At 38.9% G+C, this 21,250-nt stretch overlaps 1 protein-coding gene across 2 annotated transcripts in view; it reads right to left on the bottom strand.

The window, feature by feature from the left end:
* LOC101172314 (interleukin-1 receptor accessory protein-like 1) overlaps nt 1-21,250 on the bottom strand; it is a 364,358-nt gene that overhangs the window by 162,764 nt on the left and 180,344 nt on the right. For both annotated transcript variants that reach the window (XM_011484966.3, XM_011484970.3), the window contains exons 4-5: nt 19,954-20,140; nt 15,818-15,971 (exon numbers count right to left, since the gene is read on the bottom strand). In XM_011484966.3, coding sequence (XP_011483268.1) covers nt 15,818-15,971; nt 19,954-20,140 — 341 coding nt within the window. The remainder of the gene's footprint in view (nt 1-15,817; nt 15,972-19,953; nt 20,141-21,250) is intronic.

Here is a 21,250-nt window from a genome sequence, read left to right as displayed (position 1 = left end):
GTCATGTGACAATGTGTCGCATCCGTAACAAACAGTTCGCCTTTTGTGAAATACACGACCGAAACCAGTAAAATTACAACAATAACGTATGAAATGACCATGGTATAAGCGGGTTAAAGGCCTTCCAAGCGCATTATCAGAACTGAATGCTCTCTGCCTGGCGTTCTGACGGCGTGCGCTAATTTCTGATGATGCACACGTCGTCGTCATTCGTAAAAAAACAAAACAAATACAGGATTTTTCCTTCTGGTCAGCTGGTTCAGACTAAAGGTGAACGACTGACACCTGTCTCTTCATGGGGGGTACGGGGGGCTTTTTAGCTGTGCTAAAGAGAAAAAAACAACAATTTGTAATGGAAAATGAAACACTATATAGACCGTGAAAATGTGAAAAGGCCTAAAGCAGAGAGCACAGACAGATTAGAAATTGGAGTTTGTATGAAAGTTGAAGCTGCCAAAAGTGGGAGTACGACAAATTTGTTACAACACCTGAAACAGACTCTGCCGAGTGCGAGAAGCGTTTTTCTTTATGAGATGCTCACAAAACATCTGCTGCATTGATCTGCAAACATTTTTTTTACAGCTTGTATTCAGGTGAACTTTTGAGTTTCAGCACATTTCCAAAGGAGATGTTACAATAAAATAGTTTTTGTTCAACATATTTTGTTGTTTGTTATTTTTGTTCAAGAAGGTAAAAGGAAGGAGAAAAAAGTAAAATCGTATTTGGAATGAAAAAAAAATCTGATTTTTCTAGTCGTCTGTTTTCTTTACCCAACAAAACAGAAATCTATGTTGAAAAATGTTGAGGATCTGACATGTTTTGGAGAACAGCGTCCCAATTCCTCATGAGATGAAGCAAAGAACATTTCCGTCACCTCGCGGCACACCAGTGCTCTCCCCGAAGTGATTTAAAATGCACCTTTTGTTAAAAGTCCAATCTGCAACTAATTAACATCAAAGTAATTTATGCCTCAGAATTGATTCGTGCTCTCTCTATAAATTATACAGGCGTCCCTTGCGCTGCTCCTTCCCATCTTCTTATCTCGCTAGCAGAACGGCTAGATTGACACATGGCTGAAGCGTCCTTGAAGGGGGGGCATTCCTGCAAGCCGCCAGATATATGGAGGTAGAAGCCAGAGATGGACAGATTATCTTCAAGGCCACATATGCATGCACTTGTGGCCTTGAGAGGAACGATAACTCTGAAACTCACTCTGAATCAACCCAACAGTGCAGGAGAGCGTCCTCCATATGCATTAGCCCACATGGGATGAGAAACATCCGCTCACATGTTCTGTAAATCTCAAAGAAGTGACGTTTTGTTTTTTCTTCTTCCTTTCAACCAAACTTCTGCTGTGAACACAGGCGATGGGGAATGACGTTAACACTAGTTTAGCACCCGTTTTCTCATCACGGAAGTTAAGGCACTAATTAAGTGATAATTAGCAGAGTGAAAGCGTTAATTATGCAACATGCCACCTTAATTAGCAATCCCGAACGTATAGGGTGTCGGAGAAGTATTTGGAAGCACAGCGAGGCTTGACAGAAGCACTCGTAAATATAGAGGTGTTATGCAAGACTCAGGTGTTGTTTGCTGGCTAAATTCCCCCATAAGAGGATGCATAAAGAATGCATCCATGGACCCGTCAGGCGAAGCGATGGCAAAAAACTGAGGTTAGTAAGTCAAGTCAGTGAATAGTCATGTATTGTTACTGTTGATTTTATTGTAGCAGACAAAAGATTTTGATGCCATGTGATCCATTTTATTTACTAATTTAAACCTTTTTGCTTTTGAGATTATTTTTCCTGAATTTTTACTGCAAACACCAATTGATGCTTAATTGTAACATAAACAATGTTTGCATTTATATTTGAAATCCATCCATTTTCCCAAACCGGCTGAATCACTATTGATGTCACATGGCTGCTGGAGCCTATCCCAGTTAACGTTGGGCAGAGGCCGACCACACAACAACATGCACATCTAAGGGACAATTTAGAGTCAACAATTAATGATAACAATAATAATGGATTGGATCTATCTGCGCTTTTCCAGACGCTCAAAGCGCTTACGCTGTGTCCATTATTCATTCACGCTTGGTGATGACAGAGGCGTCTCTGCCAGTACATACCTGACCATCAAAAACATTCATACACATTCACACACCAGTGGGGCCACACTGGAGGCAAAAAGGGGGAAGTGTCTTGCCCAAGGACAAAACAACAGTTGACTGGGGGGGAGCGGGGATCGAACCGCTGACCTTTCGATCACTGGACGACCTGCTTAACCGCCTGAGCCACTGCTGTGCCCACGAACCTATGAAGCAATGCTGTTGGACTGGGGCACACGGCCGCAGTTCCCCCAAAAAACCTGGAAAATATCCCAACTCCACACATAGAGGTGCCGGCCAGGACTCAAACCAGGGTCTCCTCGCTGTGAGGCGAGTGCTAACCACTACACCAGTGCACAGCCAACATTTGAAATCATTTGATGAAACGATTAAGTTGTTAGTGTAATATGAAAAGGTCAGCAATCTTTGGATTTTCCATAAATTCAGAGTTGGACTAAACAAAATGAGAAAACTTTTAACATAAGTTTGGATTTTGTTAAAGTTGCAGCAGTTTTTTTTCTCCACATCGGTCCCATCATGTGATCTGCAGTCGGTTAAAGTTGAACTCAGATCTGGTAGAGATGTAGGGGGAGCGTCTTTTCTCATTGGGCCAATTGTTTGAAAGGAATCATGAATGAGAAAGGAATAATTGAGGTTTGTGCCCAGCTGGAATGTTTATGACACCAACTTTTTTCATTTAATTAAATAAAGTTGTGAAACAAAAAGCCAGATTCGCACCACAAAGCCTCTTCCAGGAGGTGGACAGGCGCTAGTATCGGGGGGCGACCGTCCACTGTGAACACCGTATGCTAGGAACCCACGCCCACTTGCCCGGTGTGTACGTAGCATCTGGGTGGACGCTCAACCAAGTGCAGGACAAAAGACATAGAAGTACTATTCCACCAAATATGATTCATTCCTGGAGGAGCGGCCTAAAACCAGAACTATGGGTAAGGCCAGGGGTCAAGAGCAGCAGCCACTGCTCATCGGGTAAAGATGTTGTGCCTCTTCTACGCCTTTCAAAATAAAACCAACAAGCCAGAGCACCGCTGTCAAACTCCTGCCCTAAAGAGGCAGCAACCTGCAGGTTTGCCAGCTAACTTGCCATTAGCAAAACCCACCTGGATCCAGGTAATCGGTAGCAGGTTGGACAAATCATGAGGAAGCTGCCCCTCGAGGCCTAGAGTCTGAGATCCCTGAGCTGGATGTATCCTTAGTCATAGATTTAAAACCAAAAGAGGTGCTGGAGGATCAGAGGTGATGTTATGAATGAGGCTGTCTTTTGTTTTTTGTACTTTTACATTTTTCTGTTTTCTTCCAAAGTGGGAGGTTTTCTGTCTTTTTTTTCCTCCATCTTTGTTTGCAGATTGTTGCCCTAATTGTCCGGAGCACCTGATTGGACGAGGATGTCCAGCTCAGAGTTTTAAATACGGCACCATTTTCCGTTTGGAGCATCCCTGAACTGGCAGCAGCAGAGTTTTACTTTGATTGTTGCAGGCTTTGGTCCACGTATTTTGGTTGTTTTTGTGCAGTTTTGAGCTTTACTCTAAAGAGGTTACCAGCTTTTTATTCAGACTGGGTTTGTTTGTGAGAGTTTTGAGTTGTTTAATTAGTTATTTTTAACCATTATGTTACATCCTTTTATAAGCCCCTAGACAAAGGTGTAACATGTGGCTTAATGTTTTTCACAAAAGATTCCAAAAGTTTATATATAAACTGGGCCTTAAATTACCAAAAAACCTTTTGATAATTGATTTATACCATAAACTCTATCAAATACATGCTTTAACCACCAAAGGACAATTAAGAGTTAAGACCTTTAATGATCCGTTTTAAGGGTTTTATAACAATGTCTGTTGAATTCCTCACTGGACAACAGTTCTGTAGATCCCTGTCAGTTAATATTGCAGGCCGTCTGTCTAGATAATCTGGCGCTCGGCTTTGCTCTCACAATGACGTGCACTGATGGGCCACAGAGATGTTTAGCACAAAGAGCCGTTCAGCACGCTCTTGTTAGCCACGTGTCCAAGCTCTGGCGGCAAAATGCCAAGAGCAAGCAGGTTTTTGTTTGCTTCGACAGCCCTGAAAGTGCCACTTCATCAGACAAGGGGACACTGATCAAAGTCGTCTCACCTTGTGAAAAGCCCGGCCAAATGAATTCCTGGAGCTCTTCCTCTGCACTTTTGTTTGCGATGCTCACGTCTGCCAACCCGAACCGAAAAAAACAACAGCAACACGCATCAACGTGTACCTTGCCAATTACTTGTCACTCTCTCATAAGGGCAAACAACAGGAACACAGGAGGATGACCTAAGGATACGGGGGAATATAAATGTAGGTTGACAGGTTTCTCTGCCTGCTTTTCCCCAACGTTTTATCTCGCGGATTCAAAGCGAAGCCATTATGCTGAAGCACGACTTGGCCGCAAATCAGAAAGTGTGTTTGACAGCCATATACATTTTTCTGTTAAATTACAGCCTTGCGCTGACATACAGTAACTAAGTAACCACTCTGTGCTGAGAACACAGTGCACTCGCTCAGATATTTTCTCTGCTTCGCCCACTTCCTCCCCTGCTGTAAGCTCTGCAATCACATCTCCTGTGTGTTGTTAGTTGGATGGCACCAGCAGGTGGAAACCCACTGGGACGCTGAGCGCGCACTACAGCGAACACGAGCTGCTGCTGGATGGATCAGAGCGGCGAGTTGACTCGCCGAAGCTCGGTTATGAGGGCGGCAATGTCAAAGCAAGAAAATGTAGCTTTGGAAAGCTGTAAAATGCTCATGAGCTAAAACACAACAGAGTATTTCATTTAGTCCGAAACCAAGAACTTTAAAAAGACAAACCGCTAATCAATCAGACGGCACCAGAGAGGACACGCATGGCCGTCTCCTTGCTAAAAGTGACTTTGAAAACCTCCAGGGACGCAACAAGAAACCTTCATTTGGAGCCTTTTTTCTCCTCAGTCTTGTTAATGTGGACAAAAGGAAATAAGCAGAGGGGCTGCCGTTCAAAACAATAGTTAGGGCAACATGAACTGTAGAGATGCAGGTAGAATATATGTTATCAGCTGCAGCTGATTCAAAGTCCAAGGAAATGTCTTTGGAAATATACCGTGTTCTCTCACTATATTGCACCTTTTGCAATCTTTGTTATAGCGCATTGAGTTTTGCATCTTGATTGGCTGTGGACGACTGTCAATCAGTCTCCTGTGTCTCCTGTAGAGTATTAGTTCAACTTGATAAATTTATCTAAATCTGCAAACACCACAAGATCTTTGTTTTCATTCTACAAAATTGGACTTTCTTTTAAGATTAAACAAGAGAGAAAAGTGTGAAAAAAGTGCATGTCTGTCTGAGAAAGGTGTATGGAGAGAGTAGTGAGGAGTTTTACAGCCTTAAAACATCTAGGATTATTGTAAACATGAGCATGTCTGCTTGGCGGATTCCACCTACCGTTGGAAGGCAGCTCCCGCGATTAACAATGGATCCAATTATTTTATGTTCTTGCATGTTTAGATGCATTGGAAACCAAACCCAATATGCATTTCATCTTGTTGTTAATTTCTGTTTTCGATGGAGATCATCAACGGCATGAACTCGCATGCATAGATCACCACAACAACGTTGCTTGAAGTAGAGTACATGGATGTGTAAGGCTAACTTCCCTTAACCTACAACCCTCTAGCACTCGAGATCTAGTTTTGGTGTTGACTTTCTATTTACTACAGTAACTCTTCAACCGCTTTTGCAATTATTGTAATTCCAGCGGATTCTGAAGCTGAGAAAAGCACTGATGTGCAACACTTCACTCCCACAGAGTGTTGGATATCAGTTCAAGGCCGCTTTTTGGTATTTCAGTGTTTCCACAATCAAATCTGCTGATTCTGTTGATAAGAAGAACAGCTTTGGGTTGTTACTTTACTAAAGATCTGCACCAATATGCCGATAAATGACGAAAAACCAAATTTCTCTGCTTCCGAATGAGCTGATTCACGTTGATCAGCTAATTCTAACTTAAACGTTCAAAGAGATTACTGTAGATCAAGGACTGTGAGTTATTATGGTGCCACATCTCCAATGTTCAAGGGTTAAATAAATGTGTTAAAATGGCATCATTTCGCTTAACACCAGCAGTAATTCTATTGAAGCCATGATTCAAGGTTGAGAAAAGATAATGTAAGATATAAGATGTAAGCGTGGAGATTTACACCTAGAATTATGAATCATTGGAGTCCTCTCTAAACTAGGGCTGATTTCAGAGGAAGTTCATGCATTTATCAAGTTTGCAGAGTCTGGAACGGTGTTACCATAACAACAAGGACGAGGGTAATTTCAGGGTCAAGCCTTTCATCAAAAGTCAAAGGCTTTTGAATGTTGTTGGTCAAGTAGACCTCTGGGTTGCGCCATTCTAGCCTGAATGACATTTAGTCTTGAGTGGCCTTTAAATGAATTGAGGGGAAAGGATAGAGTGAAACGATAGCAGGACCAACAAGCGGCTGTCGCATTCTCTTGAGTTTTTCTGTCCACTAAAGGCCAACATAAACAGGTTCTGTTAGGATGGAACTTCTCTATTACCAGAAAACATTTGAATATTTTCTCTAAGGATTTGATTTTCTCCTTCCCAGAATCCAAAACCAATTCTAAATGAAGCAACATTTTAGATAGCTTAGGTGAAGTTAGAAGAGTGCATAAAAGATATTAAAATATCTCAAATAGAAAAGGAAGATGGAGTGATAAAAAAAGGAAAATCTAGAATTTCAGATGTTTTATGTTTTTTATAATTTTTAAAAATGGCTGCCAAGTCCAAAAAAAATAAAAAATCTGATTCTCTTTCTTATCAAATCTTAGTTCTTCCACCCTAGACACTGAAATCCTCTCATTTAGCTACTTTTTTATACACACGACAGTATGGGAATAAAATGTGCTTCTTTACAACAAGAATTCCTGTTGTGATGAGTTGTTTCTGTGAGGAGGGACAGGATTATACCGGGGCAAAGAATCCAAGGAAAAACTTCCACCATCTGGTACCAAAGAGCTTTCACAGCTGGACGAAGCCAAAACAAACATGTGAGGGTTCCTCCATCTGTATTTCATCCATCACCTTGAATTCAATTCTTTAAGAATGAACAGATACTTCTATAAAGAACTATCAGGGTATGGACCTCATTCGTTCTTCACATAACAGAAGCGTTTGGAATATTTTACATTATGTGACCTTAACGATGAGATAACATTCTCCAATAGAGACACCAAAGAAACGGCCCTGAAACCAAGTATTTGTTCCTGACAGACAATTCCATATGAGGGTAAAACTGAGTTGTATTAATTCTACAAGTCATTTTAAATCAGATCAATTCAGTTTCCTTTAGTTCTGTGTCCAGACTGAATGAAAGTCAAATAAACTCTTAGTTTCTTTGAGATGGTAAAGTTCGTTTTAAACATTTGATACTTTAGGAGGATCATTTACTGCAGCGCAGATGGCGTGTACTGATGAAAATAACAAGTAACACACAGCTACACACAGTAACAGAGTAAAAGAACGACAAAACAGGCACTGAATGGCATCAATGGAAGTTTGATAGCTAATCAAGGAAAATAAAAAACAAGTAATTATTAGCTTTAAACTCAAAACATGACTGTAACATGAACATTAATGAGCTCTGTTCTGGATGGGTCGCTGTGTGTTGTCGTACAGCAGTTAGCCCCGCCAGCTTTAAATGTCTGATCTAGAACTAAACACTTCCTGACTAACAGAAGACGCGTCGAGCAGCAATATTTTACAATCTTTTCACAGACCGGCCATTTTTTTCTAGCTTCCGGTTTACCTTAACCGCTGAGTGAAACGTTAATGCTCTGTAAAATATCTGCAGCCGCTTTAAACTTTATTTGTACACTAGATTTGAAGAAGGAACCAGTAAAATAAGAGAAGTCCTTCCTCTTAACCACTAAAGTCCTACTCTGATCATCTTTTCATCTATTGTAAAAGTGTTTCCCAGTGGTTTTTAATTATAATTATGCCAATCTTAGCCAACATCCAAAAACCTGCGTTGTTTTCTAGGACATAGTTTCTGCAGAGTGGCAGGAGTTCATTCGAAATTCATTGTGATCGTTGGCGCAGACTTCCCAGCATTCATCTATTTACAAGCTCTCCCACTAGCTTACAGCCTTCCAAAACCCCAACCTAACATTACTGGTGCAGCAAAGCTGAATTAGAGCTATCTAGACCGAATAGAATAGTTTGGATCCAGATTCCAGCTCAGACGGGGAAAACAAAGACGAACATGCATCTATTTGTCTGACAGTGGATGAAACAGAATGGAGTAGATGAAGGTTTCCCATTAATGAGAATAAAGAATAAAGTATGATAAAGTATATGTCCTCCATCAGAAAATGCTACAAAAAGCACCACATTCATTGGAGTGGATCGTTAACTTCGGCGGTTGGAGCAGCTGCTGTGACCGAGGAAAACGACTTGAGTTGTGTCAAGAGGAAGCCACAGAATGATGTAGTGGAGAGAATCAGTAGATTTACAGAAAATAACTTTGGAATTGGTTAGTTATGTATTTTTCTCTGGTGTACCAAGACTCTGGGGTTTGGAACATTGACCATGAATGAACTGGTCTTAAAATCAATACTCAAATACAAGAATTTATTTATACAATCATCACAAAGTAGCATATTTTGGACAAAAAATATGTTTGGATTTACAAGAAAAATAAATGTATCTTCTGTCCTTCAGCGTTAAGGTCTGATAAGAATGGAAAGGCAGGAATGCCACCGGAACGGCACGCCAGCCGTCTCCACAGCAACCAGATGCTTGAGTGACAGTCCTAATTAATCGTCTGAATTCCCTTGGCGACGGGACGAGTGGTGGAAGGAGGACCAGTGCCACGGCTTCAGAGCATTTGGATGGTGTGAAGATCACGGTGTCACGCTAAGGGCACGACACGCCAGCGGTCAAAACATGAAAATGAACCACGCAGTGAGATCACACGCCAGCGGAGCGCCTGTCCGTTCTGATGCTTTGAGATCCAAAAAAAGAACACACCTGAAAAAGAACCCTAAAGATGAAATTCGATGACAGAAACCTCAGAATTAAATCTCCCTTTAGGAAGAGACGCCGTTTAACTTTCTATCCTACATGCGCCCTTATAAAAATGATAACATTTCAAAAGGTAACGAGATGAAAAAGAAAAGACGCCACAATTGATGAACATCATCAAGCTCCTGCTGATTACATGGTGCATTTGAGAAAGGCTCACTTTGGGAATCCACAGACACCTTGGTCAAATTAATTAACTTCCATCAATTAAAGGACATATTATATTCCAGTGCCTTCATATGCTAATGAGCAAGGAGGAGAACGAAAACAGGTGGAACTGGCAGGAGATAGGAAATTCACATTTACTACAAAATCTATTTAAATGAAAAACAGGATTATTTAAAGCTATTAGTACTTAAAAATCCCCTTATTATTTTTATTTTCTAGACTTAACGAGATACTTTTTTTACAAAATTGTTTTCAAACTAATTTTCTGAAATTGCAAAATCTCCAATTTATAATCTAAAATGTAAAAAAAAAGATTTCTAATTGGAAAAAGATCATTTTTTGCTAACATGTAGTGCTTGTTCATCACAATCACGTCCATCCCAACACATTTAGTGTTTTGTGAAAATAATTTGGAGTCCCTGCTAACGGCAGATTTGCCCCTCTCGAGCTGTTTATTAGCAATGGATACGTATGATTAAAACAATTCTAATGGGCTCTCTTCTCATGACACAATAATTGGATTTCAGCGTGAAAATGAGACGGGAGTTCATTCTTGAAGGACCATCACAGGAGGGAGGGCTTGTTGTGTGCAGCAGATGTGGGGAGGGGAGGCTTACGGGGCTTTAAAGAAGGAAAAATCTTGATTATGTGACGTATTATTTCATTTTCTCAGTGAAGATTCATTGAACAAATAAAGGAGAGGGAGCTCAATGCGCTTTTAATTTTTCCTGATAGATAAAAAGCACTAAATTCTGAAAACATGTCATTTATCTTGATGAGTTTAAGAGCTACTTAGTTTGAATAAATGCAAACAGCTTCATATTCATGGGTTGTTTTGGAAGAAGCTGCACTTGAAGTGTATTTAAAGTCAATTTACCAAATAATGTGATATTTCATTGTTTTAATTAGTTCATTTTACATAAACATTCATCATTGATGAGCATTTTTGCAAATGACTATACATAATATACATTTATTTTTCCTGAGACTTGCTATGAGGACAATAAGGTTTTTATTGTGCTTTTTTTTTCAGATTCTTGCTTATTCTTTTTAAATAAACGGAAACTAATCTTAGTTTTTTATTACACAACCATCAAACTAATTATTTCTTGTAAAAGGATTCAATTATTTATTAAAACAATAGTGCTTCTTTTTTTATAACGATTATTTATTGACAGCTTTTTTATTTAAAGAGATACGAAAACAGTAAACATTTATAATGTTTTGTTTTTAATGACAATCCCTATTTAAAAATAATGTAATCAGAAATCCTTTAATGTAAATGTTACACAAAAAGCTTGTGACAATGTGTTGTTTGGGATTCTCACACAAAACACAAAATTCCTCATAATGTAGAATTCACTCATGCGAAACTTTGCTTAAAATGAAAATATTGCAACACCTTTCTGAAGAAAAAAAACAATATGTATGCACAAATGTTAAAACTTTAAAGATTTATCTGCCCTTTTAAATCTCATTTAGTTTAATAATCATTATGTGTTAATACTGTCACATATTTTAGGTTTTGTTCCTTGTTCTTAATCAGGTAAAATTGTTTAAAGAAGACAGCTTAAAAAATTAAGCTCATTTTCTTTTTTAAATAACATTTCTTGGTCAAAAACCTAACAAGGAGCCACAAAAAAAAGTTTGGGTTCTAGAACAGATCCTTGGGGAACTCCACATTTAATTTTACAACGTCCTGCTTTGTTTTGAAATGAATGAATGAATGAATGGATGGATGGATGGATGGATGGATGGATGGATGGATGGATGAAGATTCATTTATATAGAACTTTACAACACGTTCAGGTTACCAAAGTGCTTCACAATAAAGGAAAGACAGGAGAAAGTTAGGCAAATTAAGAATAAAAAACAGCGTAAAATTACAAGAAACAGTCAGCAATAGAATGCATAATAGGCCTGCACAATATACCGCAAATTTATCGTTATCGCAATATCCAGCTCTGCAATATGCATATCGCAAAAGACGGCGAATATCGCAATAAATCGCAAACCCAAAATGTGTTAAAACAATCTTCTAGCAGCTTGAAGCATTTAACGAATCAAATAAATCCCTTTATGCTTTGACCAATCAGATGGACGCCTTCCCATTGATGACCAATCAGATGGAGGCCTATTATGTTAACCCTGGTCCTGAAGAGCCTCAACCCTGCCTGTTTTCCAGCTCTCCTTAACCAGCTTGCTGTTGATTGGCTGACTCAAGTGATTTCACATCCTGATTGACTGAACACACCTGATTTTGGTTATCATTATCGAGCAGTCTAGGGAGAATTGGAAAACAGACAGGGTTGAGGCTCTTGAGGACCAGGGTTAGCCACCCTGACGTTTGTCCCCCATGTCGATGAGGGTCATTTGGAGTATAATTTTTAAACTGTTGCAATGAAATGGGAATGATGTTTTTGTTTATTTTTCTATTTGTTTATTTACCGCAAATTTATCGTTATCGCAATATTGATCACTAATATCGCATATCGCAAGTTTTCCTCATATCGTGCAGCCCTAATGCATAAGATAAATAAGAATGCAAAAAAACAAATAAAAGAAAATAAAATGCCACTGACTACTGAGCCTAAGAAGCCATTGTACAAAGTTAAGTTTTTAGTTGACATTAAAAGCTGTGAAGGTCAAAGGACAAAGCACAGTCACCTCAGTGTTTCTGTCCCAACCTGGACACATCCAGCAAATGTTGATTAGTAGAACTTAGGTACACAAATCTTAGGTACATGTGAAATTCCATCTTTACAGCAAATTTACGAGTGTTCTGTGACACGTATAGCTCATAAAATCATCAGTAATACATCTCATATTAAGTTTTCTGACCATCTGGACGTGGCTTCAGAGCAGACAAACAGAAAACCAACAGATATGAGAACTTTTTTGTTCCATCAGCTGTAAGACTGCTGAACCAACGGTAAACGTTCTAGAGCAAGTGCTTCTAGTTGTTATTTGTGGGTGTTATCTGATTGTGTATGTTTATTATGCTGTGTTCTTTATGTTGTAGCTGTGGGCTCCTCAGCCCAAGACAAATTTCCCTCACAGGACAATCAAGTATTTATTGATACTGATACAGATGGAACTTTAAAATTCTAGAATGGCAGCGGACTGTTAAAAGCTCAGTTAAGTAAACTGGTGCAAAACCATGAATATTTAATATTTAAATATATGTATATAATGAATATTATTGTACAAACTATGTCCAACTTTGCTGTTAGTATTTTGCGCTATTGTATTTTAGAACTAAAGTTTATTTTAAAAATTATGAACGATATTACATAATAGGTTTTCAGAAGTTCGGTGGCGAAAACGCAAAAATGGAAAAACTTGAGAAAGAAAACATCCGAAAACAGGGTTTGTTACATTTCTATTAAGGATTAAATCCACTGGAAGAGCAACCATGGCCTCAAATCTCAAACACAAAGAAAAACAGGAAGGGAACCAAACTTTTGTCACAGAGTTGTGTGCGAGTCTGCAGTGTTTTGGTGGTTTATGGTTACTGTTGTCTGTCTAAACTCCTACTGCCTTAAAGAGGAGACGCAGGTAAACTGCAGACCTCATTAGCTGCAGTGCTTTTGGTTTTTAAATGTCAGAGAGAGCGCAATCTCTCAAAAACCAAAACATAAATGATCGTCTCCTCCAATCAGAGAGCCAGCTCATGTACGATTGATCTGATGGTTTTAATCAGAGGAAATGTGACCTTTTCTGCCTGTGCTCTGTTTGAAGAGGCCTGTTGAGAAACACCACAGTGACACAGTTTTCAAAACAAAACACAATCAGCTGGGACGTTGATGCTATACATATTACATAAGGATTTATGCTTATCCCAGATTAACAGAGGATGCATTCAGATAGGAAGCTCACATCTGAACCCCAAACATCCATATTGATGACTTAAAACTCATTCTTTAATTCCGTCTCTTTTCTATTTTGTGCTGCCTCCCTTTTTGTTTTATTTTAAAGACAATGATGTAATGAAAAGCTGCAGGATGAGATTTTTTAAAGACATATTTAGATTGTTTTTATTTTTAAAAAGGAAAGAAATCACCAATAAAAGTCATCCTTCAGATTTTAGCCAATATATAAGTCATTTTAGTGGCTCTTTTTAGCAGAAAGTGATCAGGTTTATACACATTTCTGATTATAAAAATATAGATTTAAAGAAGAGCTAAGCCTAAGAAACCTTATTTATGGGAAGAAACGTTTAAAATCGACAAAAAAATAAACGTAAAAAATTCTTTTAGATTTACTTAAATTATGATTGACAGCACAAATACCAATCCGAGAACAATTATGGCCTGGAACCCATCCACTATTACTCCCTCCTTGAGGATGGTTGAAAATGCAAAATGAAGGAGTGGAGCCAATGCTATTCATTAGGTGACCACTAGCTGGTTGGTTACAAAAGAACAGCTTTCTCAATGTAAAGTCACTTTATAAAACAATGAGGTTTTACTTCATAGTTTATGTTTCACTAAAAATATATATTTTTTAAGTATTTTGTGTTAAAAATGTTGCTAAATTTGGGGCGTGGCCAGTTGGGATCATCCAGCTGTGAGGTCCAATGTGCCACAGTTTTTTAACAGTCCAAGAGAGAAAAACCTAACAGAAAGCCTGTGCATCCATGCCACACTCACAGGTGTTTTCTCAGAAAGTGCACTTTAGCAAGCAGACCAAGAGAAAAGACGAGATAAAAAAAAACAGGATTGCCTAAACACTGTAAAAACAACAACAACATGTTTTTAGAGAAGGGGGGGGGGTTTATACTGAGAGTACAGAGGCACTGAAAAGCAGAAGGAATATCAAAAAGAAAGTTACTGTTATGGTCAATACAGCCTCTACTAAAAAGAAACATCCAAGAATGTCTACTATTTTTATACAAATTGGCTAAATTTGGGGAAATTCAGCTCTAAAAACTAATACGGTTTGATGACAACAGCTCTCGTAATTTGTTTCCCGTCAAAGCTGCATCATTTTTCTGGAAAAGTCAACTTGGAACTTCACTAAGTGGAAGCTGCTGAAGCATAAAGCTGTACGTTATTTGTCTAAACCAGCAAATAGGAGCTTGTTACCAAATCCGAGCATCATTGAGCTATTCCCACACGCCTCCTGTGGGTCAGTCCTGTTTCCATGTTCAAACTGATGCAGTTCACAGACAGAGAATATGTACATTTGCTGATGACCTTCCCACAGCGGAGAAGCTCCTCCCACTGTGACGACAACGCAGCAACATGACGAGAGACGGTCAGAAAGACTTTAGATTTCGGAGCTTCTCACAGCCTAGTGACAGGTTTATTTTCCTCATGGACTAAGTCACAAAGTGACTTCTATCCGTTATATACATTTAGCACAGACACAGTGAAGGGCTGACCTGCATGAGCAGAAACCATTCTGCAAGTGACAAATACATCATCCTACTAATAAAAGAAAATGTTCCTGAAAGCAAAAAGAAATCGTCCCAAAAGTGGAAAGAGGACCATCCAGGAAGTGGAGGGAAATCGTCCTGGAAGTTGAAGGAAATCTTCCCAGAAGTGGAAAGAGGACCATCCAGGAAGTGGAAGGAAATCGTCCTGAAAGTTGAAAGAAATCGTCCTGGAAGTGGAATAAAATCTAGATGCAGCCTTGGTCCATAAAATCCATGAATTTGCTTTCCTTTTAAGCCATTTCCTGCTGCTCTTTGGGTGTTTATTTGTTTGTCTGTTCATTTAAAAACTCGAAAAACAGTTTTAATAATGAAGGAATCGTCTCTTCCATGAAAATTAGTAGTTATGTACAAAATTATAACAATAAATAAAGAAAAATAGTTATGAAATGGAAACTGGTCAAATTAATTAAAGTATACAATAAATAAAAAAAGAACAAATACTGATTCCGTGCAAAAATCTGTTGTCTAAAGTGATTGTTTTCCACTTAAAGTTAAAGAAAAAGATCGAAAAAGAAACAAAAAAACTATTTAAAGATTACTCCTCCTTAAAGAAACAGCCATAACTCACTTCCACAGAAAACTGAAGACAGAAACGTATAGAAGTGCATAATTAAGCTGTAAATTTCCCATTCTCCATACTCAGAATGCTCCATGTCAACCTTGGCTCTGACAGAGTCAGTGACAAGTAATCTGTCACTTACTTTAGATTCAGGCTTTAATATTTTAAGAGCCTTCAGAAAAAGTGCTGAATTTGCTCGCTGTGACTTCCAGTGCTCGGCAATTAAAGCGGTCGACAAGTCCCAGAGACAGCAGCACCACTGAGAGCCACGGAACAGGGATCAGCTCAAGAGGCTCTTTTTTCTTTTTTCCCATTCAAAACTGGGAAATGAATCAACAACCAGCCAGCTTTTGCTTTAGTGTTCAGTTTGAATTTTGCTCAATAAAACCAACATTTGAATGCAGTTTTTCAGAAGCGAAACGTGAAGTATTTCCTTACCTGTGACCGACAGCTCAGTCGTCCTCCGAACCATAAAGTTCCCAAAAGGCAGCTCGCAGGTGTAATTCCCAATGTCATCTTCCCGTACATCCCTGATTGACAGAACGTCCTTCCTCCTTTCTATGGTGTCTCTCCATTGCTTTGGCTTGCATTCCTTCATTTCAAAATAAAAGACGATAAAGGAGGAGATCAGGAACTGTCAGTTCAACTTTAAAATAAGTTTTCTGTTTATTTTCATCTTTATTTAGTTTAAAACCAAAGTTATCTGGAAATTATCTTCATTTAACAGACCATTTGACAAAAAATGTAAAAATTGGACAAAAATGTGTAATTTAAAAACAAAAAATCTGACAGTTCTGAGACTTACATCGTCAAACTACTTCCACATGTCACAATAAAAGTAGCAACACTTTTTTTTACGAGTCCAACTACACATGAATTAAGTAGTTTTAAATCTATTTAATTTCTATGTTTTTATTGCACTATTTTGTTGCAATTTATTCGTAAAACAGGAAATAAATCCAAAGCAGAATTTCATATAAACTCTATAAAAGAGGCTTGGACCACCTAGTGGTCACTTGGAAACCTGATCTGGCTCCACCTACTTTTATTTACATTTTTAACAACTTGTGTTAGGAACGAGGAACAAAACTAAACCACTGCAGCAGGCAGGCAAACTCCAAACTCCAAATCTTAAACAGACTGGAAACAGGGGAACATTAACCTATGGAGCAGCACAGGAGGAAGGGAAGACAGGACTTGAATACATACAGGACTGACGGGGGAAACAATGAGGGCCGATGGGGACCAAAAGTAAAACTCAAAACGACAACATCACGAAATAAAACAGGAACTGAACTCAAAACATGACAGAAACAAAAGGGAACCAGAACACAAAAGTAAATAAAACTAAAACCGTGACAGCTTGAGGAAGTGGAAACATTACTTTATGTATTAAACAAAAGGATGAAATGCAATGGAGCTTTGGCTCCAATGCTTACATTCTTGCGGCAAGTCTTCAACTGTTTACGAATTTAAGGTAATTCCAGCCGTCAGAATCTGCTGATTCAAATCGATCCCGTGAACTGTTGAAAATGTACCGTATGTCAAAGAGCATGTGTTATTTATGTATCACCGGCCACATCTTTGGTGTTAAAGGCTTAAATGGCGTCTTAGCAGTTATGTCATGTGTTCTATCTGGTTTTAGCCTATGCTACGTTCACACCAGCCTCGGAAGTGTGCGTTCAAGCGACCACTAGGCCTGCGCAATTCATTGTAAATTTATCGTTATCGCGATTTCAAGCTGTGCAATATCCATATCGCAAAAGTCAGCAAATATCCCAATAAATGCTAAACCTTAAATTTACTAAAACAATAAAAAACTCTTTAATGAATTGAATAAATCCCTTTACGCTGTTGACCAATCAGATGGAGTCCTTTACGTTGTTGACCAATCATATGGCACTCTTGTGTTAGATGTTGCCCTCCTAATTAGACGAGGGTCATTTGGAGAATAATTGAAGGTATTTTGACTCTTATTTAGAATAAACTTTTGCTGTGAAATGTAAATGTTTTTGTTGTTTTTGCTAGGTGGTCATTTACCGCAAGTCATATTGTCATCTCAATATTGATCACTGGTATCGCAAGTTTTCCTCATATCGTGCAGCCCTAGTGACCACCAGTTAAAAGTCTACGTAAATGTGAATATGTGCGCGTTTTCAAGATTCCACGTTCAAAACTCTTTCATCCACGCATTGCTACGGAGGTTTCGAGGCCTGTTTTTGGGCTCTAGGTACAAAATGCAAGGCCATCTAGTGCTGTAAACACTATATGGTATGAGCTCGATCAAGAGCCCGTGTCCAACATAAGAACAAAGCCGCATCTATTCGTTTTGGTCATTGAGGCTGTTTGAAGGCAAAGCTGATGAAGAACGTTGATAGCTGATATCTTTTCTCTGAAACCCAAACAAGTCCCGCTTTGTGATTTTGTGACTTGAAAAGGTTTTCTTGTACCAACGGTATTAATTACAGTTTTAATCTCCTGTTAATGACCTGCAGTCCTCCGGTTTCTGTGGTCTAGTCGGAGGTGTATTTATCTTGTCTGGGTCACACTGGCTTTATTGACTGACTGCCTTTGGTCATCTACTGTTGTCCTCTATAGAGTCGTAACCGAGTTGGACATCCCGTTTTACTGTGTATATTTTAGGAAGTCGTCCAGATGACAAAAGGTCAGTGCATAAAAAAAAGAGAGGAGAACAAAAGCACATGATGTACTGATGTGATAAATGAGAAAATTATTCTTAAATAATGGTTCTTGCCTCCATATAACATCCCCATATATCAAGTGAGAGGATAGGAAGCAGGCAGTTAAAGCTGTTGACTTACTGCATAGTGCAGCCCTCACATTTCATGGAGCATAAAGAAAGAAAACAGAGTAATGAACGCGTCTGCACGACTATGACGATTAGCACAGTTCATTTCTGTGCACGCATGACGGAAGGAAACGGCGTGTTTGCTGCCTCCTGTCCACCGTCGGTGACTCACCCTTTTTCTTTCCCATTTTTTGCCGGCATATTTGGATTCCAGGAGAGATCATCTGTGAAATCCGTCTCATGTTTGACGCAGAGCAGTTTGATAAATGGAGCGCTGCGTTAGCTCGAGCAGAAAACCCAAGCTGAGCTTGCATTAGCCGATTGGTTGTTGGTTTTATTATCAGACAGTGAAAAAGCAAATTCAGGTGATTTGTTGCTAATTACAATTAGAACTGCTTTCTCCGGAGCATTCGGACCGCCTGACTTTGTACTGATGTGTGGGGCTGCAGTGCTACTGGACCTTGACAAATCAGCGATAAGGTATCCCAAAGTAAAATGAAACACCGTTTCTTAAATCTGAGCATCAACAACATTTCAAACTAGCTTTGCATCCTGGGAAGTTAGAGCCAGCAAAGTTGAGATTTTTCAAGGGAATTTTTTAAGAATTTAGTTCCAAAATTCTCATAATGTTACCCATGATTCTTTGGGGCCTAAGTTTTTCAGTAATATTGACCGGTTGGCTCCATTAACGGTCAAGTTTGCCCTCAGATCCTTTGCAGCCAAACGACTATGTTTCTGGTGATTCGTGATCTCATGTCAACTAACAACCCAACTAATTTAAAAACTTTACTGATACTACGGCGACAGAAAACAGGACATGATATTAAAAGACTGCAGGAAGTTGTATGAATACCCCCCCAAAAAAAACAGCTTATGCTGTGAGTTTTAAGATAAGTCGACTTGGTGGCAATCGGTTGGTGGCAACTTATCTTTGGATTGGAGGTCAGTCGGGGGGGGGCATCAATGCCGTCGCCCCATTTGGACCCACAGCAACCAGTCGAATTTCCTAAAAGAATGTTCATTTATGTCCCAGTGCGGTGACATTATGGGATATGTAACCATACTCTTAATGGACACGTGCAATAATATATCCAAAATGTGGTAATAAAAATAATTTTGGTGGATTGTACCAAATAACCTTGAGTTTGGAAATGTCTGCTCTTGTTGGAAACAGTTTACAAAAACCAAATCAGTCTAAATGTGACGTAAACGTCCATGATGGAGAATAACGACCATTTTGAAATTTCTACGACCCGAATTGAACAATATCCGGTGATTGTCCAACCAACTAACTTAAAACACATGGAAGCGGTAGCTGATAAAAGGAGACGAAGCAGCTAACAGATTTTTGAACCACATTAATTTTAAGATTAAAGTTTGACTTTTGAACAAGGAGGCTTCTGGAATCTGCCTCTAGTGGTCATCTGAGGAACTACAATATTTTGCACGGGCTATCTTTAAACTTGCAAACAGATGATGGCTTGGTGGTGGTATACATATATATTTTTCTATCTATAAAGAGGGAATGACACAATGTCATTATGAGGCTACAACTTTTAAGGAAAACTGAATTATTGCCCAATTTCTTTCACTCTTAGTTGTTTAAATGAAATGAAAAATAAAGTTTTGTTTAGAAAATCCTTGAGTTTCAACATAATATCACTTAAGATCATATTTTGACATGAAAAGAATTAAAACCGCAAGAAAATTAAACAACTTTCGACGTAAAGAAGAGCTCTTCTTCACGGGAAAACACGCGTCTTACCTTATACCAAACGATTTGAGGATCAACCCCCGGCTGGAGATAATCCTCAATTCCCGGGCAGGTGATGTCTTTGCCTTTGCTGAGCTCTGCCTTCTCGTAGAACCTCATTTTGGAGTTGTAGCAAAGCTCGGTGTCGTTCTCCGCCACCGTGAGGGACATGGACACCTTCATGCAGTACGTCGAGTTCCTGCAACGACAAAAAGAAAATATGCTGTGAAAGGTAGAAAGGACTGGAAATTAGAGACGATTTCCAAAATAAAAGGGGAACAAACAAGAGTCCACCAAACCCCCTTGAAATGACCTCATTTGAGTTTGATGAGTTGATTTTGGGGGATTCTCTCACCAAATGCTGAACTGGGATGAACCAAGAAAACCGGCAACAGATGGTTTTATGTTATATTCAGAATATTTAACAAATAGACACTTAAATGTGGAGCCAAACAAAGGTAAGTAGCCTCAAAAGAACTCAATAAGGTCCTTAAAATTGCATTAATTGCAGAATATTGGATCCTAATAGACACAACAGCTTTGATAAACTGAATAAGAAACACATGGGCTTCAGCAGAAATGTCAAGACAGATCTAATCTTTCATTTATGGAACGATAAGATCTTCTATGCTCCACTGGTAATAAATCCTGATGTGTCCTTTCAAATCTTTATGAAATCTCACAATCAGATCACACTGGATCATTCTGTCAACCTGCACAATGGACCAGAGTCTAAAGGTAATATTTTAGAGGTAATCTTTATGACTTTTTATTTTTCCTGATCGAGCTTTTGGACCAATTCATGTTAAATCTAATTGCTAATTCTGTCCTGCAGGAGTCGTGAACTACAAGGACCAGATTGTTTACACAAGTCTGCTTTCTTACTGAGCCTTTGAGCAAAAACTGTGACCCCACCTATTACCCAATGAGTATTCATTATGGGCTCAGTGTACAACCCACCTTCCAGAAGCAAGCAAATCAAACACATTTCAATTTATTTGTTTGAAGGATAAGCCCCTTGAGATGTGTCATCTTGTTTTCAAGGGGCTCCTCAACATACAACAAAACAAGCAAATACCGACAGATACAGATATGTCAAAACAATGAAGAACTTAAACTTTACAAGACAACGAGCAGGCACACACACACGTCATCTGTCGGCCATTGAAACACATGTTTCAAGGATATCCAAAAGAAGTTTTAAAATCATCATGGGATGGCCACAGGACCTACAGCTTGGCGGCGTTTTCGTAGCAAAGTGTAAAATGTGGCAATTTTTACAATACTTCGCACACTTTTGCTAAAGGGA

This window comes from Oryzias latipes, chromosome 2 (genome assembly GCF_002234675.1).
Source record: "Oryzias latipes chromosome 2, ASM223467v1".
NCBI classification, from domain to species: Eukaryota; Metazoa; Chordata; class Actinopteri; order Beloniformes; family Adrianichthyidae; genus Oryzias; species Oryzias latipes.
The sequence above is the reverse complement of the archived record's forward strand: the minus strand, read 5'-3'. Positions and strand labels throughout refer to the sequence as shown.